This window comes from Erithacus rubecula (genome assembly GCF_903797595.1).
Source record: "Erithacus rubecula genome assembly, chromosome: 19".
In the NCBI taxonomy this organism is placed as follows: Eukaryota; Metazoa; Chordata; class Aves; order Passeriformes; family Muscicapidae; genus Erithacus; species Erithacus rubecula.
The window spans coordinates 10,129,115-10,157,020 of NC_136671.1; the positions used below are offsets into that span (position 1 = coordinate 10,129,115).

Genomic DNA, 27,906 nt, shown 5'->3' on the forward strand with positions numbered 1-27,906 from the left:
ATACTAAAGAGCTCTTTGTTTCAGGCTCATGTACAGTCAGGAATGGTTCCTTCTCACCCAACTGCCCATGCTCCAATGATGCTAATGACGACACAGCCTCCCGGTGGTCCCCAAGCCGCCCTCGCTCAAAGTGCACTACAGCCCATTCCAGTCTCGACAACAACACATTTCCCCTATATGACCCACCCTTCAGGTGAGGAGTGTGTGCCCGGGAGACCTGCACCCTAACTGAGCCAGGTCGAGGAGTGAGAACTGGGAGAAACCAGATTTTGGGGAAAAAAAAAGTTAAAAACGACAAAAAAAAAAAAAAAAAGAGACCAACCAACCTTAAGATGTCCTTGTGTTTCGCAGCCTGGAGGAGCGTAGGTTTAGCTGCACCTAATGCAGGGAATGTTCTTGCTTTTTCTCTAGCTGGAGTAGAGAAAAGTAAAGTGTGAGACACTGGCACTGTGGGACTGAGTTTTCCAGGTGTTGCCGTGGATTTGCCGTGGGGGATGGACCGTGTGTGTCGTTTATAATGATCAGAGGTTTGGTTAAATCTCGAGGGCAGCAGTGAAATGTGTGGGGGTAGGGCTGCTGTTAAAGTAAAGTGATGACAACTGTAATCTAAACTTGAATTCAGAGTAACATTCTGCAGCTTTGCTTTGGGGGAAAAGTTGGAGTTGTGTGACTTCTTTTCCGTTTTAAATTTAACCTTATTTAGGTTTCTTTGATTATTCAAGTTCAAAGAGCGTCTGAATTTCTGTAGTGATGTAGTTTTACCTGATGTTTCCTGGGGAATGTGTGAGCAGAACAAAGCTGCTTTCTGAGGGCTTAGGTAGGGCAAAAGGAAAAAAAAAAAAGCATCCCAAGGACATCTTGATGTGCAGGGTTTTGTTTTGTTCTCTAAAAAAAAAAAAATAAAAGAAAAAGAGAAAAAAAAATAAAAATAAAAGAAAGTTGAGCTCAGTAGTTGTCCTGTGACCACTTTACTAGCAAACTGTTGTGTGGCTTGCCAATTTATTATTTACATTTGAACTTTTTTTTTACAGTACAAGCCCACCACCAACAGCAGTTGTAAGGCTCATCTGGAATAACTGAAAGGCTGGATACCTTTTGTAGGCCAAATACCCTCCTTCTACTGCTTCTGCCAACTGGAAGCACAGAAAACTAGAATTTCATTTTATTTTGTTTAAAAAAAAAAAAAAAAAAATTTGATTTCTTGTAACATCCACTAGGAATGCTAACAGTTCATCTTGCAGTGGGAGAGATTCGGACTGAGTAGAGGCATTTAGGAACTTGTGGGCTATTCCATAATTCCATGCACTGTATCTGAGTCCTGCAAGTGCCCCAACTCTGCTTGCTGAAAACTGGAAGTTATTTATTTTTTAATGACCCTTCAAAGTTATGAACTCGTCAGCTAGCAAAAGAAGTAACAAGAGTGATTCTTGCTGCTATTATCACTAAAAAAATCAAGACTTGGAGATCCCTTTTACTTCTAACTAAACTTGAAAACAGGTTCAGTAAAAAAAAAAAAAAAAAAAATTCTAATCGTCAAACGGATGAGTTATTATTTATAAATCACGTTTGATGAGATAATCACTATCGTGAGACAGTGATGTAACTTTTAAGTTAAGAAAACTTTTACTTTGTAGATAATATAAAATAAAAACTTAAAAAAAAAATTAAAAAATAAAAAAAGTTTTAAAAACTGACTCTCCTCGGTGTTTGTGTGGTGATTTTGGAGACTCTGGAGCCAGGCTTTGCCCTGAGTCTGTTGTGTGCTTCTGCTGCAGGGATGTTGCAGGAATAAGGGAAAAGTTTGGGAATCACAAATTCAGTTTTCTAACAAGGTTTTGTCTCCAGGTGATTTTGTGTTCCTGATCCCTCAGCCTTGGGCTGCTCCAGACAGGCTCAGGAAAAATCCCAGATGGAACTTTAATGTGATGAAGGTATAAAAGTCAGTGGTGCTGCTGGAGAAGGAAAGGAAGGGTAAGAATTCCCTGGCAAAATGCCTTAAAAAGATGGGAAAAAATTATCCCTGCTCCAAGTGCCACGTCCTGACTGTCCTGAGTGGTGCAGGCATCATCCCATGGGGACAAAATAGAGGATTTTCATATCCAAGGGAGCATTTCTGACTTTTATCCACTAAAACAATGTCCAGGCACCTGGAGAGAATCAAACTGAAGACTACAAGTGAGAAACAAGTTCTAAAAACAGTTTATTAAGAGCAGATTTTTTTTTTTTTTTAATATTACGGTAAAATTGCATTATTCAAGAATAAGTTACTTGTACAGTACATACAGAAACAATATATAGAAAAAAAAATTACAAGAAGAACTTTTCTGTGCAGGTGAAAAGTAGAACTTTCAAATTGATACATTCCAACACAATTGTTGTCTTTAATCGTCCTGCTGAAGGCTGAGTTAGGGAATACACAGTGACCTCCCTGCCTCTGGGAGCTGCTGGGGAATGTTGGAGCTGTTTGGATCAAAGCTAAAAGTTTGGAATGCTGGATGACACTGGGGTTTGGTGGTCCAGATGAGGAATGAGAAGCTTTTGCCTCTCCCTGGATCTTTTCTTAGAAGTTTCACCCCAAACTAGCTTCAATCCAAAGGGCTGGGTGGGGAGTGGTGGTGTCAGTGTTTGGTACCTGCTGGTGCTGTTGGGATGTGGGAGGGAGGGAGACATCAACTAATGCTTCATGCCAGGAGCTCCTTCAGAACTGACACCCCTGGGGACACAGAGGCACCAAGCAGGAGCTGCTGCCAGCAAAGAGGAAGAGGAGGGGGAGGGATTCTGGCCAGTCCCAAATCTTGGATTGTGCCCTAAACCAGGTCCCTGCTGTCACAGAGCAAAGGCACTGCCTGGTTTTCATCTTTATGGCTAAAAACTGTCCTGAGCAGCTGGATGAAATGGGGAGGCCTCCAGCCCAGCTCCAGGAGCTTCTCCTGTGATCCTGGCTTTGTTAGGTGGGATCCAAACTCGTGTGCCCATCTCCAGGACCAAGGCACAGACTGGTGGCCACACCTGATTTTATTTCTGAGGAGGCTGCACCTCCACAGAGCTACCCAGGGGCTTTCCCCTTGGCTTCCCCTCCTCCCAAAATTCCCATAAATGCCATTAAAAACCCACAGGGGCTGGGGAAATAAACCTGCCCAGCCCTGGGCTCTTCTCTCAAGTCACAAGAATATAAAAATCCTGCAAAATGTTTCTATTCTAGGGTGGAATGGCTTAATGCTCTTTGCCCACTGCTATAATGCAGAGGAGTGAGTACCTTAGGGCTGGAGTAACGTGCTGGCAGGAGCAGAGTCAGGCTCTGACCTGTGTCACAAGCCAGATGTTTTCCAGGAGAAATGGGATTTCAAATTCAGTCTCCCCAGGAGCTTGGGAAATAGCCCAAAAATCCCCTCAGGTCCTGCTGCAGTGGATCTGAAATGAGGAGCTGGGAGGGCTGGACAGCCCTCGCTGCCTGTGGGTGAGTCTGGGGCTGGAATTAACTATTAAATGAAATTAACTATTAAATAATCAGAGGGACTCTCCCTCTGCTCACTGGTGGGGAGAACTCCTGTTCCCCACTGGAGTTTGTTTGCATGGGGGAAGTGGCTGATGGGGAGATAATGAACCCAACGTGTATTTTACTAATCAAGCCCAGCAATTTCCATTTAAACTGTGGAGAACCCCCTTGTAATTAAACTGCAGGTTAAAAATACCACATGCACACGCATGTTTCAGTTCTGGCACTGGAACAATAAAGTCCTGGCGTGCCAAAACAACCCACCCCAGCAGCATCTGATTTATCTGGCAAGGATTTCTCTGGATTCATCTGGCAAGGGATGTGAATAGCTCTGCCTTTTCCCAGCCCATCCTCTCTTTGCAGATGGAGGGAGGCTCAGGGTGATTCCACCTCATCTTTTGGGGGAAAACCCCTTTGAGTGCAGCTGCCTGGAGCTCAGTGGGACTCAAACCAGGAATCTTAGCAAGATTTAGCCCATCCCTGTGTTTTCCAAGGCTTTGGGAAGCGAGGAAAGGAAACAACAACTTGTGCTGTGCCGTCCCCCCTTCCCTTCCCCATCCCTATAAATGCAAGAGCACGGGGAGTTATTTATGAGCCTTGGAGGAGCTGCCTTGCCTGGCACAAGGCAGCCCTGGGGATGTGCTCCTGCCTCTGGCTGCAGCCTTTGTGCTGCTCCAGGAGGAGAATGGGATGCGGATACAGCTGAGGAGCCCAGCGAGGACAGGGCTGCCTTTGTTCCTCCATCAGCCTCTCCGGGGCTGGCACTGCTGCAGGACCAGTGCAATCTGCCCTTAATGCTCCACTTTCAGGCACAAGGATAGAGAAAGCAAGGGGGAAAAAGAAAGCCTTTGCCTGCTCTAAATGCACAAAGCCCAGGAGAGAGCAAGAGCAAGAAATGAGGAGGCACAGAATGAAAACCTAAACCCAGTTGATGGTTCCTGTTTGTCCCTGCCTCATATTTTGATTTATAAACCCAGATTTGGCTGGGCTGTTTGGCCCCAGATATTTTGGCTTTGCCCTACAGCTCCTGACCTTGTCTCCTTGGAGTGTGGGCTCACCCAGAACCTGCTTCACACCAAAGCCTGTCCCAGAGGCTGGATTTTTGTGGAATTCCCTAACTCAGCCCAACGAGGCTTTGTTTCCAAATTAATTGCTAAATATTAATGCTCCTGAGGGCTCCCACCTGTATTGCAATTTCAAGGGAAATAGAAATTTAAAAAGCTTTCTGTAAGGCAATCTCAAGGCAAGTTTTATACCCAAAATCCCAGGGAAGGCTGTGCTGGGAAATCTGGAAGTTGAATGCTGTGAACATCCCCTCCTGTGTGGCGCAACGGCTCCAGCCCTTCCTCTTTCCTAAAATAACAGCAGCTTCTCAGAAGTGCTTCCTCTCTCGTGGCTGCCCCAGGCAGGTGAAGCAGCCCCAGGGGCTGAGGAACAGCAGCAGAGTTTGGGGACAATCAGGGGATGCTAAGACCCAGGGATTTGGACAAGTTTTTCCTCCAGGTGAGGAGGTGTCCCCAGGGCCCCCCATCACCTGCAAGAGGCCATTGTGGATCTTTAAATGCCACCAAGCTCCTGGTGACAGGGTGTTTAGGGGGCAAAAGGCAAGCAAGAGTAGGGGGGTTCTTTAGGGTGTAAACTGACTTTAGATTTGTGCTTAAAATCACTGGGACAAAACAGTTTCATCACTGGGATAAAACTGCTCCATCGCCAGGACAGAACAGCTCCTTCACCAGGATAAAAACACCTTCATCACCAGGATGAAAACCCATTCAGCACAGGGATAAAAAGCCTCCATCACCAGGGTAGAACACATCCATCACCAGGATAAATGGGGATAAACCCCTCCCTCACCAGCAGGAGGGGTTTGTGTCAGTCTCTGTGTTAGTTCTCAGCCGGTGCCATGGCAAAGGATGGAGCAATTAGTGTTCAGTCTCAATCAGGGGAAAGCAGGATGAGGATCCCTCTGGCTGGTGCAGGGAGTGACAGCAGCTGTGCTGGGTTAAAAAGGAAAAGCAAGAGAAAGCCAGTTTTTGCCTTAGCTAAAAAAACCCCAAAAAATCAAACCCAAACCCTGCTCGTCACCCTTTGTGGGAGCTCAGCTCAGGTCGGGCTTTGCTGGTGGGTTCAGTGGGAGGACGAGGCCTGGAGCAGCAACTTGACAATGAATTTTATAATCCTTTTTTTCTTGTTGTCCTGGATTTTTTTTTTTTCTTTAACTTTCTCCAATTCCATGGGTGAAACACAAGCCCCTGGTTCCTGGGTCAGGGACCAGCGCAGGCACGAGCGGCGTTGTGTAAACAGTAACGAGAAAACTCCAATAAGAACAACAAAAACAACAATAAGAGGCCCTTTAACAGGCCAACGAGAGGGAGCAACACCCGTACAGGAGTGAAAAATTACCCCCTTCCTTGCAAAAAATACAATAATAATCCCTAACCAGAAGGAAGAAACAGGTACATTCTTTCTCTCGATGGATCCCCCAGAAGGTCTCCAGGATTTCTCCACCCGAAAGTGCATCCCAGTGCCTGCTGCTGCTCACAGTGGTGTGTACTGGTTGTCAATGGCACGGACGTGGCCCCTGCCTGGAGCCTCCACCTCATAGTCCGAGTCACGGGGCCGGGCTGTGGTGGCCGTGGTGGCCCTGGCTGGACGCAGGCTCTGTGCCAGCTCGGCTGGTGGTGGCACCAGGTGGAAGATCTGCTCAGCTGGGGGACCCCCGGGGGGCTCATCAGGGCTGTGTGGGCAGGAGGAGCCGGTGGGGATGAGGCTGAACTCGGGGCTCCAGCTGGGAAAGGGCAGAGGGAGCGGGACCGTGGTGCTGGAACCGGGAGCTGCAGGAGGAGATGCTGGTCAGGGGAATGCTCCTGTCCCCCCATCTCTGGGGGTGCTGGGTGCATCCCATGACCCCTCCACAGCCCATGGCTGGGAGCAGCTTCCCCTTTCTCAAAAGAGGAAGTTGGGAGCTTGGGAGTCACCTTTTTGTACCACTGCCCTGAGGCTTCCTCTTCCCCACTCCAGCAGCAGCCGAAGGGCCCAGCTCTGCCCAGCCCCAGGGCATCCACACCCACCCTCCATCACAGAGGAACATTTCTTTTCCTTTCCTTTCTTTTTTCCTTCCCTTCCCTTCCCTTCCCTTCCCTTCCCTTCCCTTCCTTCCCTTCCCTTCCCTTCCCTTCCCTTCCCTTCCCTTCCTTCCCTTCCCTTCCCTTCCCTTCCCTTCCCTTCCCTTCCCTTCCCTTCCCTTCCCTTCCCTTCCCTTCCCTTCCCTTCCCTTCCCTTCCCTTCCCTTCCTTCCCTTCCCTTCCCTTCCCTTCCCTTCCCTTCCCTTCCTTCCCTTCCTTCCCTTCCCTTCCCTTCCCTTCCCTTCCCTTCCCTTCCCTTCCCTTCCCTTCCCTTCCCTTCCCTTCCTTCCCTTTCCTTCCCTTCCCTTCCCTTCCCTTCCCTCCCCTCCCCTCCCTCCCCTCCCCTCTCTCACACCTTGTGCCTGGGGCAGCACCACCACATAGCTGGAGAGCCGCACGTCGCAGGCGTTGCCGCATTCCAGCGGGATGGGGTGCCGGTGGAAGTGCTGCAGCATCTCCAGGATGGAGGAGAAGCGCAGGTGCTGCACCCGGCACTGGCCCCGCTCCGTCAGCGCCAGCCGCAGGTGCTGGGGGAGGAGCAGGAACCTGTTACCCTCCCTCCTGGATCACACAGTGGGCATTTTTTGGGGGGACACGCTACGCTGCATCCCCAACAGCCCCTGAGGATTTTGTCCCTCACCAACCCACTGCAAGTATCAGGATGGAGACCAGGAGAGCATCTCCCTGCGGTGGGATGAGCTGGGACAGACCTGCCCTACAGCAGGAGGTTCCTGGGAGATTCCCCTCCCTATCCCATCCCATCCCATCCCATCCCATCCCATCCCATCCCATCCCATCCCATCCCATCCCATCCCATCCCATCCCATCCCATCCCAGCCCATCCCAGCCCGTACCTTGGCTCTGCCCTGGAAGTTGAAGGTCAGCACGTACTCTCCGCGGCGCGTCTCGCTCTGCCGCACCAGGAACATGCCATGGCCCTCCAGCCCCCCCAGCTGCACCAGCTGAGCTGCCTTCACACGGGAGATGGGACCGTGGAACCAGGGGCAGGAGGAGAGGAACTGCTCCATCTTCGGCCCCGCCGCCTCCCCCGGGCCCCCCGGCGTCGCCCCTGCCAGGCAGAGGGATCAGTGTCCTGGGAAATGGGATCCGTGCCCATCCCTCTCCTCTCTGTCCCCCCATTCATGCACATTGGGGAATGGCAGGATGGTGTGACCCCCCCCTCTGTCCCCAGGGTCCCCTGGCTGTGCCCAGCTCACCTTGGCTGAGGGGGTCGGTGCTGGTGGTGGGGCTGGCTGATGTAGGGTCGGGGTGTCGGCACGTCAGGAGCTCATGGTCACCCGTGTCAGACCTGCTGGGGATGGGAGAAGCCAGGCTGAGTGCTATCAGCAGGGACAGAGCCACTGTCCCCATGCCCAGGCTCAGGGACATCCAGCAGCACTCACCCCCTGTGCACACATTCCCGGATCTCGGCCGTCCAGCAGCTGAGCTGCTGCTCATCCCCTGCCTCAAACAGGATGTCAGTGGCATTGGTGACCTGGGGGACATCAGAGAGGGACATGGGATCTTCAGAGAGACAGAGAGACAGAGAGAGAGAGGGAGAGATGTGCATCCCCCACCCACCCTGCACTCCACATCCCCCTGTGCATCCCCTCCCCGGATGGGAAGAGGAACTGAAATTTGGCACAGGAGCTTTTGGGAGCCAAGTGTGGCTCAGAGGGTGGGAAAGGCCTCGGGGGCTGCTGCAGACCCTTTCAGCAGGTCCTACCTTGAGGACAAAGGTGTGGAGGTTATCGGGCATCTCGAGGCGTGTGCACCTCCTCACCTCCTGCACGGCCGAGCAGGCGACGAGCAGCTTTGGCTTGGAGCCCTGGGAGGGGAGAGCAGAGCCTGAGCTGAGCCCCATCTCCCCCACACCCCAAAACACTGCCCCACACCCCAAAACACTGCCCCACACCCCACTGCTCTACCAGGTCCAGGAGCCACCCGAGGCACAGCAGCCAGCAAGGAAATACTCAGCTCTGCAGGGAAATACCCTGTGTGGTGCCCCATTGTGGCAAGGAAATAAATCCCATGGCACTGCCCAGCCACTGTTGGGGCACCCCTGGGAGGCTGAGGGGCATCCAGACCCATCTCAGGGGTCCCAAGGATCCTGCAGTGGAGGGAGAAGGGGGGTCCCATCATTGCAGCACGTTCCAGGGATGTGGCAGTGATGGGGAAATTGGGGTGCAGTCAGGGAACATCCTGCTGGAGGGTGTAAGGGTCAGTGGCCTGCCAAGAGCTCCCTGGCGGGTTTGGCACTGACACAGGCACATGACAAAATGCTGAGCAAACACTTCCACAAAGGTTAAAATATCCCTGCAGCAGCTTTCAGTTCCTCTGCTGCCCTGCTGGCTGCCGGGAGCGGAGCAGGATGCAGGGGGGCAGAGATTTCCTGAGCAGCTCTGTATCAGTGCTGGGTGAATATTTCATGCTCAGCCCCACAGCCAGAGCCATCCCATCCATCCCAGCAAAGCCCAGGCAGTGGCACCACAGCCAGGCACGCTCATCCCCCTGTGCCAGCCTTGCTGTACCACATTTTGGCTATGATTCACACAGTGGCTTTATCATCCCATGGGATGCTGGTTCTTTGCTCCACACTGCGTTCCTACACTCTGGGCTGTGACACTTCACCCCACAACAGCATTTGCCAACCAAACCACCCAAATTCTGCTCCAGGCTTGCGACACTCCCAGCAAACCCACCCCTACCATGTCCCCAACCACGTGTATGACACTCAGAGTGTCCCCACCGGACACTTCCTCGCTCACCCCACCACACCATCTTTAGCTGTGCCTTTCATTGTTTTTTTCCACCCCCCGTCCTTCCTCCCTCTCTGTGCCGAGCACTCAGTGTTCTCTGGGGCCGGAAACGCAGCGAGAGAGGGATCAGCCCTTATCAGCAGCGAGAAGAAAGTTCTTAGAAGTCGCTGGTGAACGGCGTCATGCACGGGGCTGGTGACACCGCGGTGGCTCCGGCAGCCCCGGGCTGCTGGTGACAGTGATTGCAGCTGAGCTGAGCTGAGCTGAGCTGTGCTGCAATCACTGTCACCGGGCTGCTCTGCTAGCACCGAGGCTTCATCCCAAAGGAATTTGATTTTTCTGCCACCTGTGCAAAACCCTGTATGGAGAGGGTGAAAGGATGGGCTCGTCCTGGCCGCTTTCCCACGCAGGGGTTGTGACGTCCAGCGTGACCCTGAGCAGGTTTTATCAACATCCCAACCACAGCCTTGGGGTCAGCTTCTCAGGAAACGGGGAAATTCCAGGAAAAGGGAGTTCAGAGAAGCCCCCCGTGTCTCTCTCGGCGTGGAGAGCGCAGCTGGAGCACGAAGGGAGAAGGAAATGATGCAGCACAGAGATACAGTGCCTGAAAAAGCAGCCTGGCTTCGGAGAAGTGCCTGCCACAGGCACGGTGCCCCCGCTGCCGGGGCGCCGCACCTGACCGCAAGATGCCCTGCTCGATGTGGCCAGTACCAGGAAAGGGAGTTCTCAGTACCCAAAAGTGCACACTCAACACACCAAGGGTTCACCCACGGGCTCCTGCGAGGCTGGAGGTGCCCCAGCAGCACTGTAGGGATGAGTAATGCAGCTTGGTGAGCTCAGGGTGGGATGGAACCTTTAGGATGTTACAGGTGTTGTTTCAGCTCAGCCCCAACACCACCAGTATCAGCTTCCACGTGGAGATTGACCCCACTGCTCTCAAACAGATCCTGTGTAAATGGGGGAAAGCCCAGCATGAGGTTGAGCACCCTTCAAAATCACCTGGGTTGTGACACCCCATGAAGCTCCAGAAGAGAATCAGCACCCTGTCATTGCCTGGCACATTAAATTGGGCATCCTGGGCTGTGCCTTGGGTCATTCTCCAGTTCTCTGGGCTGTGGGATCTGGTACATCTCCCCCAAACTCCCTCTCCCTGTGGCTGAGCCCTGCTGGGAACCTATGGCCACCTATGGAGATGATAATTCCAGATCTCAACACCTACTGGAACACACCAGTAATTTTGGTTTTTGCAAGGAATTTTTCCACACTTTAAAAGTACAAAACTTCAGCAAAGCCAGGGCTGTTCCCAGTGCCAGGACATGCAGCAAACTGGAATACAGAAGAAAATGCCCCCAAGAACAGAACAGAACAGCCTCCTGCTCCCTGCACTGGCACAGTGATGATGGCATTGTCACAATCATGATGGTATTGCCACAGTTATGATGGCATTGCCACAGTGATGATGGCATTGTCACAGAGATGGTGGCACTGGCACGGTGATGGCATTGCCACAGTGATGATGGCATTGCCACAGTGATGGTGACATTGTCACAGTGATGGTGGCACTGGCACGATGACAGTGGTTGGGCCATCAGGCCAAGTTTGTGCAGAGCAAATCCTTCGAGAGCAGCAGGAGCTGCCCCTGGCCCCTCACGCTGCAGGGGTTTCCCCCTGGCAGCTCTCACTTCCACTCTGAGTCACCCACAGGAGGTGGGGAAGTGCCTGAGCCCTTGTGCAAGGTCCCCAACGGATACGGGCGAGATTTGTCACTTCTTGTAAATCACGGAGCTCTGTCCTTACGCAAGGGACAAACCTCAGACAGAGCTGCAGTGCCAGGCCTGCCTGTGCTGGATGGGCACTAAACCATATCCTGTGCCTGCAGCCCTGGGGGAACTTGTGAAGTTTTCCAGCTCTTTTCCAAGGAATGCTGGTGAACTGGGTGGGAAACATCCCCTGGTGCCAGGGGGAGGCAACAGGGTCCCAGGGCTGTGAGGGCTCCAAGGGTCCTGCTGGAGCAGCCATTGTCCTCAGGAGTTTGCACCATGGGTAATCCCAACCTTCATCCTTGGGGATTTTGTGTGGCAGCAAATCCTGGTGGTTTCCCTTTGGAGTTTCACCATAGTTAAACCCAACGCTCATCCTTGAGGATTTTTGCACCATGGATAATCCCAAAACGTGTCCTCAGGGTTTGCACCACGACTAATCCTGGTGTTCCTCCTCAGGGATCTGCACCACAATCACTCCAGTTATTCATCCTCAGGGATCTGCACCATGGCTAATCCTGGTGTTCCTCCTCAGAGATCTGCAGCATGACTAATCCCTCTGTCCTCCAGCAGCTAATCCCAGTGCTTGGGGAAGTTGACATCACAGTTAATCCCAGTGCTCACCCCAAAGGGAGAGGTCCACCCTGGACAGCCCCTGCCAATGCTGGTTTTTGGGACAGGGACTGGAATCCCACTGATTTGGCCCATCCATGCCTCCTGCAGGGTGACACATTCCCAAAACATTCCTGCCTCTCTGCAAATGGACACTGCTCATTTGGAAACCTCCTGACAACAGCAAGCACCACCCTGGGCTCTGTTTTGGGCTGGGAGAACTGGATTCTGGAGGTTCCCCAAAGAGGAACACGGGAGGTGATTCCCACTGCTCAGCATCTCCTACCCCCAAAAAAACCCTCTCTGCCCACCCCAAAGCCCCGACAGCAGAGGCACAAAGGAGTTTCCAGGACAGGCTGTCTCCGAGCATCCCGCGGCAGGGGACAGAGGGGACCGTGCCCGGCGGTGACAAGAGGCACCGTTGTGCTGCAGCGCTGCCTCGGGGGCACAAAGATCCCTCTGTTCGCATCGCGGGCGGCGGCCGAGCGCCGGCGAACGGCGATGGCGGAAAGCACAGCCCCGACCCACCGCCCCCGAGCCCCGATTTCACAGTGAATTAATCCGGGGTGCTGCTAAATAGCACCCCGAGAGCGGCGGGGTGAGTCTGGGGGTGGGATTTGGGGGGTTGAGAAGGAATCCCCACCCATTCCTGGAGCTGCTGGTTCCTCTGTTCATTGATAAATCTCCCTGCTCTGAATGAGCCAACATTCACAAACTCCTCAAACCACTACAAAGCCCCCTAGAACCCTGCAAAGCCCCACAAAATCCTGCAAAGCCCCCCAAAACCAGCGAGCTTGGTGGCTCACAGCAGGGCTGAGAGTGATGAGGGCTATAAACAGGATCTGTAAACAGCCAGCATTCACCAGACCCTTGATTTTTTTTTTTTTTTATTTTATTCTTTAAATCTATTTTATGCCAAATTCAGTTCCAGCGTGGGCTGCTCTAATAATTTCCTGGAATAAATAATGAGCATGGAAAGTAAACAAGGTGACTGCATGCAAGTGGGAGCTGCTGCAGCCAGAACTGAGTCACCCCAAACCTCAGCCCCAAAGGGATTGGGGGGATCCAGCACAGACTCTGCAACTCCCCACATTCACTGGGATGTCCTGGGATTTTCTATTGGGTTTGTATTACCCACAGAATGATGGAGAATGCTCAAAAGCCCATTCAATCCCACTGGATGGGTATTCTCATTCCTGCCCCTTGCCCAGGGCTGGAGGAAGTGAGTTGGCCCAAAACACTCATTTTTAACACAATCCCAAATTGCCACTGAGCATCACAGTGCCCATCACAGACTCCCTGGGAGCTAGGAGCAGCTGCCTGGTGGGAAGGAGCAGGGTCCACCCCAGCTGAGCCCCCACCACGGCTGGGATGGATCCTTGAATCCTTCCAGACCCCGCACTGCCTGCGCAGGCTCTCATAAATATTTACCTTTGAAAGAAGCAGCTCTCAGCCTTGAAACAACCACATCCTGGGCCGTGAAAAGAGAGAGGAAAAGAAAAAAAAAAAAAGAAAAAAAGAAAAAAAGGGGAAAAAAAGAGAGACAACCACTCAAAAAAAACCCGCTAGCATCTCACACTGACTTGTGGGGACTGAGCACTCGGCAGCACCCACAGCTCTTCTCACTCCAGCTGTGGGAAGATTTGGGGGAGAAGTGATGCATTCCCTGAGCACTTTCCCAGTCCTTTTTCCTGTGGTTTGCTCAATATCTCCATTTTTTGCCCACTTCTCAGCTGGCACGTGGTGCTTTCCAGCCCGAGCAGCTCTGCAGAGTGACGCTCTGATAAGCAGGGTGGGCACAGCAGTATCCAGGGAGGGTGGATTTTAAAGGATGGGGTTAAAAGGATGGAATCCTTCCAAGCCCCAAACCCCAGGGTTCAAAGAAGCAGAGGCTGATGTCCATCCTGCACCCTTCCCCTCTCACCCAGGCCTCGGCAAGCCCCATCCCAGCAACAGTTTCCAAAATAAGAAACTCTGCTCTTCAGCAATTAACGCCGGGGCTGCGGTTACGCTGCTAAAAGTGTTTTTTTCCGTGCATGACCAAGGATGGAAAAGTTGTGGTTAATAAATGACAAATAACCTTTGTCTCCTCGCCCTCCCTCCCACCACCCTCCCTCCCCTCGATACCCAAAAACAGAGCCGGGGGGGAGGGCGGGGAGAGCAAAAGTCACCACCAAAATCTCACAAAGCCCCGGGTGCCTTCGAAGAACAGAGCACAGCGGGAGGGATGCGCCCGCCCTGCCCCAGGGCTTTGGGACAGCTCCAGGTGCTTTTGGGGGAGGTTTTGCCACTCCCAAGGGATTTACAGGACACCCAAACCTCTCTGGCTCATCATCACAGCAGTTTTCCCAGCTCCTGGCTGTGTGGCCCAGAGGGATGCGATTCTTGAGGATGCTGGGAGCAGGATCACAGAATAACACGGGTTGGAAGGGACATTCAAAGGCCACCCAGTCCAACCTCTCTGCAATAAGCAGGGACACCAACCAGATCAGGATGCAGCCCCTGCAAATGCCAAAAAAGGGATGCAGTCCCTGGGAATGCCAGGAGAGGGATGCTGGGAGCAGGATGTTTGGAGAGGGATCATAGAAGAACAAAATAGTTTGGGTTGGAAAGGATCTTGAAAAGCCAACAAGTCCAACCCCCTGCAATGAGCAGGGACATCTTCAGCTGCATCAGGACAGGATGCAGCCCCTGGAGAAGCCAAGAGAGTGGTGCAGAGAGTGGTGGGAATGCCAGGATAAGAATGCCATGAGTGGGATGCAGCCCTTGCAGATGCCAGGATACCAAGAGAGGAATGAAGTGCCCAGGAATGCCAGGAAAAGGATGTCAGGAGAAGGATGTGATCTCTGGGGATCCAGATGATACAAACATGCCCTTTCCTGAATCAGAGATGGGATGATGGGATGCTGAGGCCACATTTGAGCAGCTCCAAGAGGAACAGGGATAGGAAAAAGGCATCAAACCACTGGGATGTGCCCCATCCCATGTCTGACCAGCTGCCACTCACAGCCCCAAGCACCAAAAATCGGGGACAGGAACCTGCTGGCTCAGGAGGCAGCAGTTCTCAGAAACCAGATTCAGGTGAAAGGGGTAAAAAAAGGAAAAAAAAATTAAAAAAAAAAAAAAAAAAAAAAAAAAGAGAGAAAAAGAGAAGAAAAAAGGAAGTCAAAGCAGCCTCACACTGAGCAGAGATAAAAATACTGCTCCTCCTGTGGCTTCAGCAGAGATGTTTGAGCTGTGGCAGAGGCTCCAAGGGCTCTCTCCGGAAGGAGCCTTCCCGGCCAGTCCCGGCGTGCCATCAATTTATGGGATGCACTGGATTTCATTAAAACACTATAAAGAAAGCAGCACAAATGCAAATCCCATTTCCCTTCCCCTTCCTGTAAAAACATCTGGTCAACAGAAACAGCTCGGGACATTTCCGCTGCAATCACGGTTTACACCGAGTTTGGGATTTGGCCATGAGAGAGGGATTTGGGGCTGGGGCTCAGCTCAGGAACAGGGTAGCCCCAAAGATGACAAACTTGGCTTTGCTAGCTTTGGTTTGAATTGTTGAAGGTGGAGAGACCTCTGAGATGCCCAGTCCTAAAGGTTATATGGGATTAAAGGGTGTGGGAGAGGAGAAAGCCCTTAATGCCTCTAAGGAAATCAGGGAGGATAACAGACATCAGGGAATCCTCCTGGGCTGCAATTCCAGCACCATGCCCAGGTTTTCCTGTGGCACAGATATAAATCTAGCCATATATACAAGCACTACAGGTATCCCAATATCCCTCTATTCCAGCTCCTCTTCCACACAGCATCATCACCTCACTCTGGCCTCCTCACACCCCAGCACCTTCTGGAATGTTCCCAAGGTGGGATTGACCCCAAATCCTGTGCCCTGCAGGCAGGCAGTGACCCTGTCCCAGGAGAGCTCCAGATCCCATCATCCCCAAATCCCTCCTTTGCAACATCATTTTCCCAGTGCTCGAAGGAGAAGGGAGTGATGCCAAAACTGAGCCAGCTGTGCTGTGAGCAGGGGAAGGGGAGCTGCTCCCTCTCCCAAAATCCTCATCTCCTCTGGCACATGCTGGTTTTGCTGGGTTCTCCAGCACAGCTCCCTGACCCCTTCACCCAGCACAGCCACCCAAGCAGTAAATGGGATCAGGGCTCTTCAAAGCCCCCACTCCCTTTGATGCTGGGCAAGTTATGGGATTAAGCTCAGAGGCCTCATTGGAGCACCAGGAGAAAGGGAGAAAAATTAGATAAAAGCTGCCAAAAGCAGCAGGGTCCCCCCTCCTTTCTCCACACACCTGCCTTTTCCAAGGTCATTCCAAGGGGATGGATATTTGGGGGCTTGGCTTGATGCTGTAAAGCCCTGAAGCTGAGATGAAATTTCAATTGCATCCTATTATTTACAGGGTGGAAAGGGGGAAGGAAGAAGAGAAAGGGGGAAGGAAGAGTGTTTCCAGGGAGACCCTGAGGGTGATTAACCTCACAATCCAGAGATCAGTTTGGGTTGAAAAATTCAAAGAACTGGTTTTACAGTTGCTTATTTTAAAACCACCAATTTTCTATGGTGATCAACAGCATCCTCAAATGAGGAACAGACCCATGAGATGGGGGAAAAAGCAGTGGCAAAGCCCTGGGAGCATCTGGGGTAGGAGGATGGAGGGGAGGGGGCCCCTCACAGCCATTCCCAGGGGGTTGTTGAGTGTTATTTAGTTATTTTAAAGGAAAACAACATCCCAACAAACTGTTCTGTTCTCACTGCTCTGTGGTTTGCCCCCGTGCTGGGTTTGGGGAGTGGGAGCCACCAGCACCGCGGGGGATTTTCCACCAGCCCCAGAATTCAACCACAGTTACTGGGAAAAGGTCTGGATTGATTGTGCTGTGCAGGAGACAGGAGCTGGCCCCAGCCCAGAGAATTGGAAAGGAAGGAGCCGCCCTGAGAATATTTGCACAGGAAGCAATTTAATCCAGAGACTTGCAAAATCCAGCAAGGAACATCCCCCCACTTCCGCAGGCCTGGATGAGAATCCCCCTGCTCGGGGCTCCAGGGACCACAGGGTCCCCAACCTCGTGGTGATGGGGAGCACCAGGAAATCTCCATCCCATGGAGACTGCAGGGAATAAAGCTCAGAGCACTGGGGGAACTTGGTCAGTGGCTTGTTTGAAGTGTCTCCCGCCCCTGGGTTAAAACTGGGCAGGGAATGTGGGGAGAGGAAGAATGTGCTGGGCTTGCTTCCCAAGGGGGAGGGAAGCAAATAAAGAAAAAGGAAGGAAAGGGAAAAAAAAAAGGGGGGGGTGATAGGGAGAAAAAAATATGGGCAGTAAATAAAAAGGGGGGGAATTGAAAGAAGAAATTGAGAAGTGAAAAAAGTAAAAGGAGGAAGAAAAAAGAAAAAGGGGGAAGAAAATAGAAAAAAAAATTTAAAATTTGATTTAAGAAAGGAAAAGGGGAAAAGGGAAAAAAAGGGGAGAAAAGGTGTGAGAGAGGGAAAAAGGCAGTGCTATGCAGCTGCTGGAGCACCCTCCAAGTGCCCCAGAGCGCCTCTGACCTCCCTGTGCCCCAGGATGGGGACACACACTCCCACGGGGACAAACAACTGCAACCCTTGACATGACAGAGCAAAACCAGCTTTTACTTTCAGATGTTACAATTTTGATGTAGTTTCTTTTTTCAAATATTTAATATTGGAGTGGCTTGACGGAAATAGCAGGAATTCAGCCAGCTGCTCCCTGACCCTGCTGCCCTGAAGGCAGGGACAAGGCTCCAGCTCTACCGGAGGTTTCCTCCTTCCAAAGCACAAGTTTGTCATCAAAGTTAAACCAGAACAAAACCCATCACGCCTGTGCAAGTCAAGTCCTGCCATGTGGAGGAACCATCTTTTTACAGATTAAGCTCCCAGCTCCCCCCACATCACTCCCCACTCCCTCACATCCTGCATCATCTCCGCTCCAGCCACATCCCAGCATCCCTGCAGCAGCCAAGAACTCAACTTCCAGTCACAAAACTCCTTGCAAAAAATAAAACTATGGGTCCCACTGGGAGCATAGAAAGGCACAGAGCCTAATCTCTGTTTTCTCCTTCCTCTCCCAGCTTGCCTAGTGAGCAGATGCTCAGGCTGTGAAAGTCACAGCACAGAGGACAGGGTGAATTTGGGATTCATCAGGCTGGGTTGCCCCTCATATTGGTGAAATGGGTCCATGAGTCTGGGAGGAGTGGGATGGAGGCCACCAGCCTCAATCCTCAGCTCAGAAGGCAGGTGCTCTGCTTCCAGCTGGAAAACCCAGTTCTGTAGTCCCAGCAGGGAGAAATGCAATGACATACTGACTGACTGCAGCACCTAGCACACCTTGGACTCAGCATCTCTCACTCTCCAAATATGATACTGCAGGGGTGGCTTTGTCTCCTTCTCAGGGGTGTTCAATAAACAAGGCCCAGCCTCGTGTGGCTGCAGCAGAGGGAGAACAGTGTCAGAACAAACCTTTGAGCCCTTCGTGGTGAGAAACCCTCGTGCTGCTGGATGCACCATGGCCCTGCTCCTCCCTGCGGGATACTCTGGCATCCAGGAATCGTCCAAAGCATTGCAACCCACAGCACCACCGGTTGGAACAGCAAAAAGCCAGCAGGTCCTTACCTTGGGTGGGTCAAAGAGCTCCAGCACAAATTCCTCGGCGTCGGGCGGCGCCGCCCTCCGCAGCAGCAGGCGGCAGCGCTGCCAGCGCGTCCCGCTGTCCAGGGAACTCTCATCCAGCAGCCCGTACTTGAGGAGCCCCTCCTTGCGCACCTCGGGGGGCTGCTCCCGCGACAGCCCCCAGGGCAGGATGCGCTTCCCCAGTCCCGGCTTGAGCGCCGCCTCCGCCGCCTCCCCATCGCCGTCCCCGGGCAGCGCGTCCGAGGAGCGGCGGCGGAAGAGGCTGCGCCAGCTCCGGCGCAGCTGGCTGAGCGAGAAGGGTCTGCGCGCCGGCCCCGCCAGCTCCTCCGAGCTCCAGGACTTGCGCAGCCCAGCGGGAGCAGCCTCGGGGGCTCGCACGGGCTGCTCGGGGCGGGCACCGGGCTCCGCCTCGGCTTTGGTGGCCACCGTGCCCAGGGAAGCGTCGGTGTGCCGCCGGTGCGTGTCCCGGTAATCCCGCGCCGGGCCGGCGGGCAGGATGCGGAGCTGGTTCATGGCGATGCCCTCCTTCACCTCGTGGCAGAAGTACTGCTGGAAGAGGTCGGTGAAGTGCACCGAGAAGTTCTCGGCGGCCAGGAGGTCATGGTGCGGGTGCTCGGTGGCAAAGCGCAGGTAGTGCCGCGCCAGCTCCTTGGCGGTGCTGATGGCGTGCAGCTCGCAGAACTCATGCCAGCCCCGGGGATGCGCTGGCGTGCCGGCCGGCAGCGAGTGCCCATTCATTGCCGAGGCTCCAGCGAGGCGGCCGCGCTGCAAGACAGAGCACAGGCTGGTGAGGGCAGCCCCAGGGTCCCCGTGTGTGTCCCCTGCCCCGGCAGCCCCCGGCTGGCATGGCCGTACCCCGCTCGGAACGTGTGGTCAGCCGGGTCCCACTCAAAACTGCCTCACTCCCACGGACACATTGGAAAAGGCCAGGGCACAGCCCCTTCCCAGAGAGCAGCATGGCCATGCGGCCACCAGCAGTGGCCACGCGGGATCCCGAGCCGCTAACCCCGGCGCAGCTCCCCACCCGGCAGGGCCGTGCCTCAGTTTCCCCACCTGCGCGGTGGGGAGCGGGCAGGTCCCGGCGCGGGGCGTCTGCGCGGCTTCCTGCCAGCACAGCTGCCTGCAGCTGCCCGCCGCCCGCGGGGACGCCTGGCCCGGCCACATCCGCTCTGCTCCTGCCAAGGCTCCGCAGCGCCGATGGGTTTCCCTCCAGGGACCGATTTCAACGGAGTTGATAAAACTGGAATGGGGGCGGGAGGGGAGGAAACAACATGAAAAGCTCTAGAAATCCAGGGATGGAGATGCCTCGCTGCCAAATCCTCCCCGGCCCCAGCGGCCTGGGGAGAGGCGGCCACGCTGGCGGCAGTGCCCGGGGTGAGCTCTGCTGCCTGCGGGGCCGGGGAGCTGCCGGGCTTTGGCAAACCACACGGTATCTCTGCCCCCGGCAGATTTCTCTGCCAGGCCAATCTGGCGGCACCGTGGCTGGCGCGCAGCCGGCCCGGCGTGCCCGGCCGAGCCGGCAGTGGCGCTCCCCAGGGCCGGCCCCGCTGCGCACCAGCGAACCTCGTGTGCTCCCGGGGCACTTATCGGGGCCGAGCACTCGACTCAGGAAGGAAACATCGGCCAACCCACCCGGATCCTGCCGCGCCGGCACGGGCACCGCCGCCTCCCCGAAACTCCGGCAGCAGCACCCCGGCTGCTGCGAGGGGAAGAAAAGCGGATTGCGTTTGTCAGGGGGAGGAAAAAATGTTGAAAAACCCAAAAACTCAACAAAAGCCTTGAGAGGCCAGGAGGAAGCGAGCAGAACGTGCGGGCACAGGGGATGGTGCTCGCAGCCGGGGCGGCGATAACGCCGGGGAGCGGGGCTCTATCTCTGCCCAGCCGCTGCCCTGCCGAGCACGTCCCGCCAAGGTTGCAAGCGAGGGGAGATTTTATCTGCCCCTCGCCAGCCTCGCCGGGCCCGGTTTCCCAGAGGACCCGCCCAAAGCTCGGGGCCGTCCGGCGCGCCGGCAGTGCGGGGCGTGCGCCCGCCGCAGCCCGGCCGAATCCCCCGGCAGGGCCCCGTCTATCAGCGCCCACAGCCCGCCCGTGACTCAGCACCCTCCGCCGCGCTCCCGCTTCCTCCGGCACCCGGGATCGCCGCCGCGCCACCCGCGCCGCCGGCACGCTCAGCGGGATGCTCCCGCAAAACGCGGAGGGAAGCCAGGCACTCGTGCGAACGGCAGCTGGGAGATTCCCAGAGCAGGGAATTCACCTTTCAAGATTTCGCGCCAGCTTCGGGTGAGGTTTGCGGCGCGGGAAAAGCCGGGCTTCGTCCGTGCCACGCGGTGGGAAGCAGCCGAAGCCGTCTCCAGTAGCAACGTGCTTTTCCAACCCGACGATGGGAAATACTCCCCAGCGCTTTCTCCTCCCAGCACTGGCACAATGCCGACCTCACTGCTTCTGCCTGGCAAACTTCCCACATGGAAAGAGCTATCCCGGATGAATCCATGCCGGAGTTAGCACAGCAGCCTCCCTCTGCTCAGCTCCAGGTTTCAGCAGCAACATCCCCAGGGATGCGAGTTCCTGCTGCCCAGTGAACTTCTCTCTGCTCCAGCCCGTTGTGCTCCACAAAGCTGGAATCCAGCAGCCAGTGGCTTTAAGGCAGAATTTACATTTTCTTCCTCGTATGTTCCCGTGAGGAGCTCCTGGCCATCCTGCAGTACTTCTGATCACTTTAATTTGCTCTGAATGGAAAATCCAGCCCATCCTTGGACACACATGGACTAGGGACGAGGGGCTTCCACCCCTGTCAGCTGCTGGAAGAGTTGTGCATCACCCAACCCACACCTCGAGGCTATTTGTGGGTGCTGAGGTTGTTCTGGGGTGCTGGGATTGTTTTGGGGTGCTGGGCCAGGAACTCGAGGAAGAGCGGGACGGGACGGACCAGCCGTGGTGGCTTTGATGAGGGCTGGGACAGCGAGCTGGGGCTTGTGCAGGATCCAGCCCTGCAGCCCAGCCACCCCCAGCAGCTTCCCTTAAACTCTTGCCCAACCTGAGCATTGCTGCGGCAGCGCTCCAGCACTGACCAGGACAGGAATCCGTGCCTGGATTCCGGCAATGGGTTATTTGTCCCAGTAAATGCATTTGTTGTTTAATTGCAGCCAGAGGAGCTGGCAGCACCAAGCAGTGCCAGGACAGTGCTGGGAGCCAGCGCCGCAATCCTGCCACCCGCTCCCGGAGGATGAGCATTCAGAGCCAGCTGGCCTCGCCACAGAGGAGCTGCCAGATCCAACTCACCACCTTCCCACCACGGAACAGCCATCCAGGAGCTGTGGCCACACGGGAAGGGCACCCTCCAGCACCCAGCACCACAAATCCAGCCTGGAGGGGAAGTGGTGCCCTGTGCCCTGTGCCCAGCCCTGCTCACACTGCATGTGCAGCAGCACCCGAAAATGAAACCAGCCCCACTCGCCGCCAGTTCCACGCCAGGAAAATGCACACCAGTGACGCCAATAGGAAACGTGATTGATGCGCCGGCTTTCCCAGAAATAACAGTTCCCAAATGGAGGAGAAGAGTCCGGAGGCATTTGCAGCTCCCTTTATAAGCACAGGACTGTCCAAAACTCATCCCAAGGACTATTTTCAGGAGAGGGTGAAGCAAGGGCTGGGAGACGCCCTGGCCGGCCCCGCAGCTCCCCACTTCCTGAGTGGCAGAAATACAAAGTTCCCACAATCCCAAGAGCGGGAACATTGTTCCTTCCCAGGATGTCCTCCATGAAAAGAGCTATTCTGAGCCGGCTGCAGCCTTTCTTGGCATGGCCCTGCAGCCTCTCTGAGGCGGCTATAAAAGGCCAGGTTACAATGAACGGCACTTTTCAATGGAACAGCATCTGGCACAGCGGGTTTGGGGGGATGCAGGTCTCTGGGGGGGGCTCAGGGGGATGCAGATTCCCTGGGGGATCCAGCCAGCCACAGGTGGGCTTGCAAGGGCTGGGTGATGCAGAGCATCCCCCCAGGATGGGGATGGTGCAGCCCATCTCTGCATCTCTCCCAGAGATGGCAGATGCTGGAAGAAAACATCTGGATGCACCCCTGGATTGAGTGGGACAAGCAGAGTGCTGCAGCCATTTGGGGCTGGGCATGGAGGTGCTGCCACTTGGGAAGGCAGGAGGGGTTGGTGCAGGGGGAGAGGTGAGGAAAGGGTCTGGCAGCAGCCTCAGATACACCCACATATTTACAGCATCACTGTAAAACAGGCAAAGCCAGTGCCAGCACAACCCACAGCAGAAACTGCCCAACACTATCCTCCTCTTCACCTCTCTGTGAGGGTGAGGATTCTCTGGGTCTCATAGAGGGTGATGGCACAGCACCATCATTCCCTGTGACCCTCTAGCTCTTTCCACCCAATCTGGAGAGTCCCATAGAGTCTCAGGGGGTTCCCTCTCTCTCTTTTGGCTGAAGCAAACCAGCAAGTTAAAAAGCAAAAAATGAGCAGGACAGAGAGATCCCCTAATCCACATGTCCATACAGGCTGTAGGAAACCAGTTTAAAAGCCAGTGTGGGAAGGCAGATTTTGCCATCTTTCTCCCCCTTTCTCACAGGACATACACACTCCTCTCATTTCACCTCTTGGTGCTACACAACTTTCTATATTAAAGACCCAAACTGGCCTTAATTTACAGCTCTATATGGGCTGAGCAGCACCACAGGCCTCTGCGAATGTCAGTGATGTTGCAGCACTTCAAATCCGAGGAAAGTTCACCTGTGTGGCATTCTCTGACCACTCCAACAGGACAGACAGGATGGAAAAACCCAAACTCATCTCAGGTCAAATCCAAGCTCCATGCTGGCTCGGCCCACAGCACAAACAGCTCTGGCCAGCCCAGCTCCCCAAAAATCTTCAGCCTGTCTCCATACCGTGGTGTCTGGCACCTTGCAGCCTGGTTTACACCATCACACTCTCCTACACCCACTGCCTGGGGGGAAAAGCCCGGCAGCAGGGTGGCCTCTTTCGACAGGGCTTGTTTTGTTGCCTGAAATGAATCGCTGCGGTGTAGGCGTGGGAGAAACCGGGTGCGGGGAGCGCTCCCAGGGGAGCAGCTGCCCGGGGGTCCCTGGGGACAGCAGGGAGCAGCCAGCAGCTCAGTTCCCAGCCAGCCTGGCTCTCTAGGTTCTCCACAGCAGCCCCCCAGGGATTGCTGGGTTTGGCCCTTTTTTCGTTGCCCAGCCGCGGCAGCGCCGCCGGCACCACAAACCCCACCAGCAATGAGCGCTTGCACTTTCACTTTGTGTCACACGCTGGGATTTGTCCCGACACCTTCACCGTGTCCATCAGTCCCACGGGTGTGTGGGTGGGGAGGATTTGCTCTGGTGGAGGATGGAAGATCCCTTAAAAGCCACTGGCACTCGCACCCCAACTTCTCCAACATAACACGTGGTGCTGGCAGACCCGCAGCGCTGTGGGCTCTGGTGAAACCAAACCAGATCTTACCAGAGGCAAAAAGTACATAAAAGTAAAAGAGAAAATAGAAGAAGCTTTGGGGAAGGGAGAATGCACAGGGATGAGTCTCTCCTGCCCCAAAAACAAGCTAAAAAAGAAATCCAAAGCATTGTTCTAGTCCCAAACAAGTCGAAGTGAAACTTTCTACTAATTCCATAGGCCTTTAAACCCGAGTCCCGTTTCCTGCCAGTAAATCCAAGCACAGAAAGGACATGCAGGAGCTGGCAGCACCAGGTCCCTGCACAGGCCACCTCTTCCTCTGGCTGCAGCCCCAGAAAGTCCCTAGGCCACCAACCCACAACTTCAGCACATCTTGAATCAATTTACAACAATATCGAAATCGCAGCTCAACAACTCATCCTGGTTTCCTTGACAGTAAATCCCAGCCCGGGCTGCAATGGTCGTGTCACTGCCCTGAGCCAGCGGGTCCAGGCTCTCTGTGAGTGACCCTGATGGCATTTGGCACAGGCAGGACTGTGCATGGCAAGGCCGTGGGGATGCTGACCGCTGGTGCATCGGCCTCATGCTCCGAGCTCCTGCCAAGTCACGGAGCCAACAGAGTCTGCAGGGAGCAGAGAGTCAGAGGAGCTGCTTGGCAGGCTCCATGTGGCACCTCTGCCTGGCACTCGCAGTGGGCACGGGGGCAGAGGCAAGGCATGGCACCCCTTGGGCAGTGCAGGACCCAACAATGTGGGGAAGGTGGGCACCACCCCACGGATCCTGCACCCTACCAGAGGGGTCACCCCCACGGCAGGGGCTGCACAGGTCCGGGGGAAGCAGAGGAAAGCAGCAGGGCTGGTTCTCTGCCTGCTGCACCCCCGGCTCTGGAATCTCCAAAATACGGATGCTGGGAAATGGGGGATGTCGAGGGAACCCAGAAGAAGAAGTGCTCTGGGGTCCTGTGGTGCTAGAAGGACGGGGTTTCCCGGGATGGGGACATCTACAGAAGAACAGAGCCCTTGGAACAGGGAGTGCCCACGGGGAAAACCGGAGCTGGGAGACGGCGGGTCCCCAAGTCCTTTCCAGTCCCTGGAAAGAGGCGGCCCGAGGAAAGGGCAGGGATAAGGCGCAGAAATGGGGTCTGGGGAAAGAGGCTGCTGTCCGAGGGCTGGCAGAGGAAGGGGCTCACAGCCGCGGAAGGGGCGCACCGGAGTTCCCCGGGTGAGACAATCCGGCCGGGGGCTCTCGGGGAAGCTCCGAGGGCTGCACAAGAGCAGCGGCCGCCTCGCTGCTTCCTCCCGCCGCTACTTTCGCTTTGCAGCGGCCGCTTCCCGGGGCCGCCCGTCCCGGTCCAGCCCAGCCCGTCCCGGTCCAGCCCAGCCCAACCCAACCCAGCCCAAGCCGTCCCGGTACCGCCGCGCACTCGCGGTTACCTGCAGGAGAAGGCGTCCGGCTGCCGCTCGCCCATGATGGAGCGGCGGAGCGCCCGGGACGGGGCGGGCGGGATGGGGCACACGGCTCAGCACGGCTCGGCTCGGCTCGGCTCGGCTCAGGCAGGAAACCGGGGCAGGCGGCTCCGCATTTCCGCCGGGCGGAGGCGCGGGGCGCGGACCCCGGCCCCGGACGGGTTATGTAAAGCGGAGCGGCGCGGCCGGGGGCGGAGGCTGCGCGGGGGCGGAGCGAAGGGGCCGCCCCGTCCGTCCGTCCGTCTGTCCGTCCGCTCGTGTGCCTGACCCTGTGTGTGTGTGTGTGTGTGTGTGTGTGTGTGTGTGTGTGTGTCCGTCCGTCCGTCTGTCCGTCCGCTCGTGTGGCTGACCCTGTGTGTGTGTGTGTGTGTGTGTGTGTGTGTGTGTCCGTGTCCGTCCGTCCGTCCGCCCGGCTCCCGCGGGTGCGCCCGGCTCCGCGCAGCTCCGCGCTGCCCCTCCCCGCTCCTGCCTTTATCTTATCGCATCCGCGCCCGCGGAGCCAGCGGCACAAACAGCCCGGCCGCCGCCATCCCGGGGTGGATTTATTTCTAGTTTTCACATGTGTGTATTTAGTTTTCGTGACTTTTAGAATGTTTTCTCCGTGGATTTGGGGGTGTCCAACCCAGCCCCCTGCCGGGAGTCGGGAGGGAGCCTGAGCGCGGGGCTCTTGGAGGCTCGGGAGGAAAACACCCCCTTTCCTGTTCCTCCTTGGCCACGTCTTCCCCCAGCTCCGCGGGCTAGGACGCAAGGGACCTGTGCGGTGGCAGCAGTGGGCCAGATGCCGTCTCAAGAGGCATTTCTCGTAATTTTCCAAATTATCTTGTGGCGAAAGGCACCGCAGGCTGCTGCCCACGTCCAGCCGGAGCGGATCAGGACACAGGGCCCACAGTTGTCCCACACCGTGGGCGAAGGTTTCAGCCGTGACAGAGCGGTCACAGTGTCCCTTGGTCCCAAGCAGGACTGGGGATTGGTGTGGGTGGACACGGGTCAGGCTCAGCCATCCTGCTGCCATCCTGCTGCCATCCCGTCCCAGGGGAGCAGGGGTCCCACGGCAGAGCTGCAGCCACCCACTGTGCCATGGGAAACGGAGGGAAAATAAATTCCCACTGCACCTTTTTCCAGTGAAGGGCTGGACTGTGGTCTGTCCCGTCACATCTGGCCCATTCACATCCCCCACTGGTGTTACTGGGTGTGCCAAGAGCTCCTACGAAGCCTTGCCTGGAATGGCAGCAGTGCCAGGGACAGAGGGACAGATCCCCACGCAGAGCACACTCACATTGGGCAGGCAAGAGCCGCGGCAGAGCAGCCGTGGTGGTGCCCACCCGAGCACGAGAAGCCAAGGAAGCCCAGGGATGGGGCAGCTGGGATTTTACAGACACCACACAATGCATTTATGGCTGTTGGGAAGGTGGAAGCTGCAGGAATTTGCCCTTGGAGACACACTGAGCTGTTTGTGAACAACATCTGTGTGTCACCCCCCGTGGGGTCCGTCCTCAGTGGTGCTTTAAATACAGCTCGGTTGTTCACCCCATCAATTCCCAACCCATCTTTCAGCGAAGTAAAGACTAAAATGCACACTTCCTGGACCACAGCCGGTTTGGACACAGCCCTGCTGCACTCCCCCAGCCTCAGCAACCCCCCCGGATCAGATTTGAGCCATAATCCCACAGCGCCTTCGGGCATTGCCAGGGATCCAGGTGACTGCGTCCAATCAGCCCTTCCCAAACCCCACAAGGAAGTGGCTGGGAGCAGCTGACATGATAAAATCTTACCTTGAAATCTGCTTTTTAATTCCTCCTGCCGTTGCTTTATGCATAATTGCACCTTCTGGCTCTTTTCCTGAGAACGGAGGAGTGGCCGGCGGATCCGGGTGCCTGCCCCCCTTCCCGCGGGCGGCTGTCCCAGCTCCCGGCGCTCGCACTTTTCTTTATCAACTTCATCTATGTCAGAAAGCGCCCTCTCAGCGTCCTCAGCCCCAGTGGCCTGAGATTTCTCTTTTGTTTTGCTTCCTGTATGGATTTTCTCAGTCCCCAACTGCTAATTCACTACCCCCGACTTCTGCTTTTCCTTTTTTTTTTTTTTTTTTTTTTTTGTGTGTGTGTGTGTGTATGCGGAGCTGCGCAGATGCTCTTACACACACTCACTCAGGCGCTGCTGCTTCCCTTCCGCTCTGCGCTGCCCTCAGCTTTTAACCATTACTGCTTTCTTCTCCTGTACAAAACTCTTCGCTGCCTTCCAGCCGTCCTTCCCACTTCTCTCCTTAATTCCTCTGCTATGGCCCATTCTGTTTTCAGGATGGATGGGATGGTTTGAAGTGGCTCATTTGCATTTCTCAAGGTGGGATGTGATGGGTTTCAGGACACCTCTGCCATCCCACACTGAGGTAAATGTCGGTCCCAGCCTGCCCGGAGTGACAACATCTGGAAAAGCTTGGCTGTGAGGGTCTGTGCAGGGCTGGAAAATGCCCCCCAAATATCTTAGTCTGACTTTTACGTGCCCTTTCCGAAGGTCGGATGGGGATGGAGGTGGTGATTTAGGGATGACTGGACTGGTTATGGAGGGGGTGGTGATGGGCAGGGTGGTGTTGGAGCAGGATGGAGGGAGTGAGGGAGCCTGGCTGCC

At 55.2% G+C, this 27,906-nt stretch overlaps 2 protein-coding genes across 35 annotated transcripts in view; one reads left to right on the forward strand and one right to left on the reverse strand.

Annotated features, from left to right (window-relative positions):
• ATXN2 (ataxin 2) overlaps nt 1-1,694 on the forward strand; it is a 49,551-nt gene extending 47,857 nt beyond the window's left edge. For 15 of the 28 annotated variants that reach the window (XM_079323030.1, XM_079323056.1, XM_079323052.1 and 12 more), the window contains one exon: nt 25-1,694. In XM_079323030.1, the coding sequence (XP_079179156.1) occupies nt 25-228 (204 nt within the window). In that variant the 3' untranslated portion in view covers nt 229-1,694. The remainder of the gene's footprint in view (nt 1-24) is intronic. The other 13 variants (XM_079323041.1, XM_079323054.1, XM_079323035.1 and 10 more) reach the window with 1 other exon arrangement.
• On the reverse strand, nt 1,178-27,906 carry SH2B3 (SH2B adaptor protein 3). Of its 7 annotated transcripts, none has more exons than XM_079323063.1 (8): nt 27,057-27,906; nt 18,379-19,161; nt 8,348-8,449; nt 8,025-8,116; nt 7,839-7,933; nt 7,476-7,690; nt 6,977-7,148; nt 1,178-6,330 (listed from the first exon to the last, which is right to left on the reverse strand). In XM_079323063.1, exons 2-8 carry the CDS (start codon nt 19,132-19,134, stop codon nt 6,035-6,037), a joined length of 1,728 nt encoding a protein of 575 aa, XP_079179189.1. In that variant the 5' UTR covers nt 19,135-19,161; nt 27,057-27,906; the 3' UTR covers nt 1,178-6,034. The 7 variants fall into 7 exon arrangements, with proteins under 7 accessions (XP_079179189.1, XP_079179188.1, XP_079179193.1 ...); XM_079323062.1 differs by lacking the exon at nt 27,057-27,906 and adding an exon at nt 25,252-25,563; XM_079323067.1 differs by lacking the exon at nt 27,057-27,906 and adding an exon at nt 25,252-25,431 and having other exon boundaries at nt 7,839-7,930.

What these genes read in the sequence shown, in the direction of transcription:
- SH2B3 (XM_079323061.1), bottom strand. Translation starts at nt 19,560, where the DNA reads ATGTGGCCGGGCCAGGCGTCCCCGCGGGCGGCGGGCAGCTGCAGGCAG. An exon ending in CACCGACCCCCTCAGCCAAG is followed by an intron (nt 7,691 to 7,838) that starts GTGAGCTGGGCA and finishes TCTGCCTGGCAG; the next exon opens with GGGCGACGCCGGGGGGCCCG. An exon ending in GGTGCTGCCCCAGGCACAAG is followed by an intron (nt 6,331 to 6,976) that starts GTGTGAGAGAGG and finishes CTCCTCCTGCAG; the next exon opens with CTCCCGGTTCCAGCACCACG.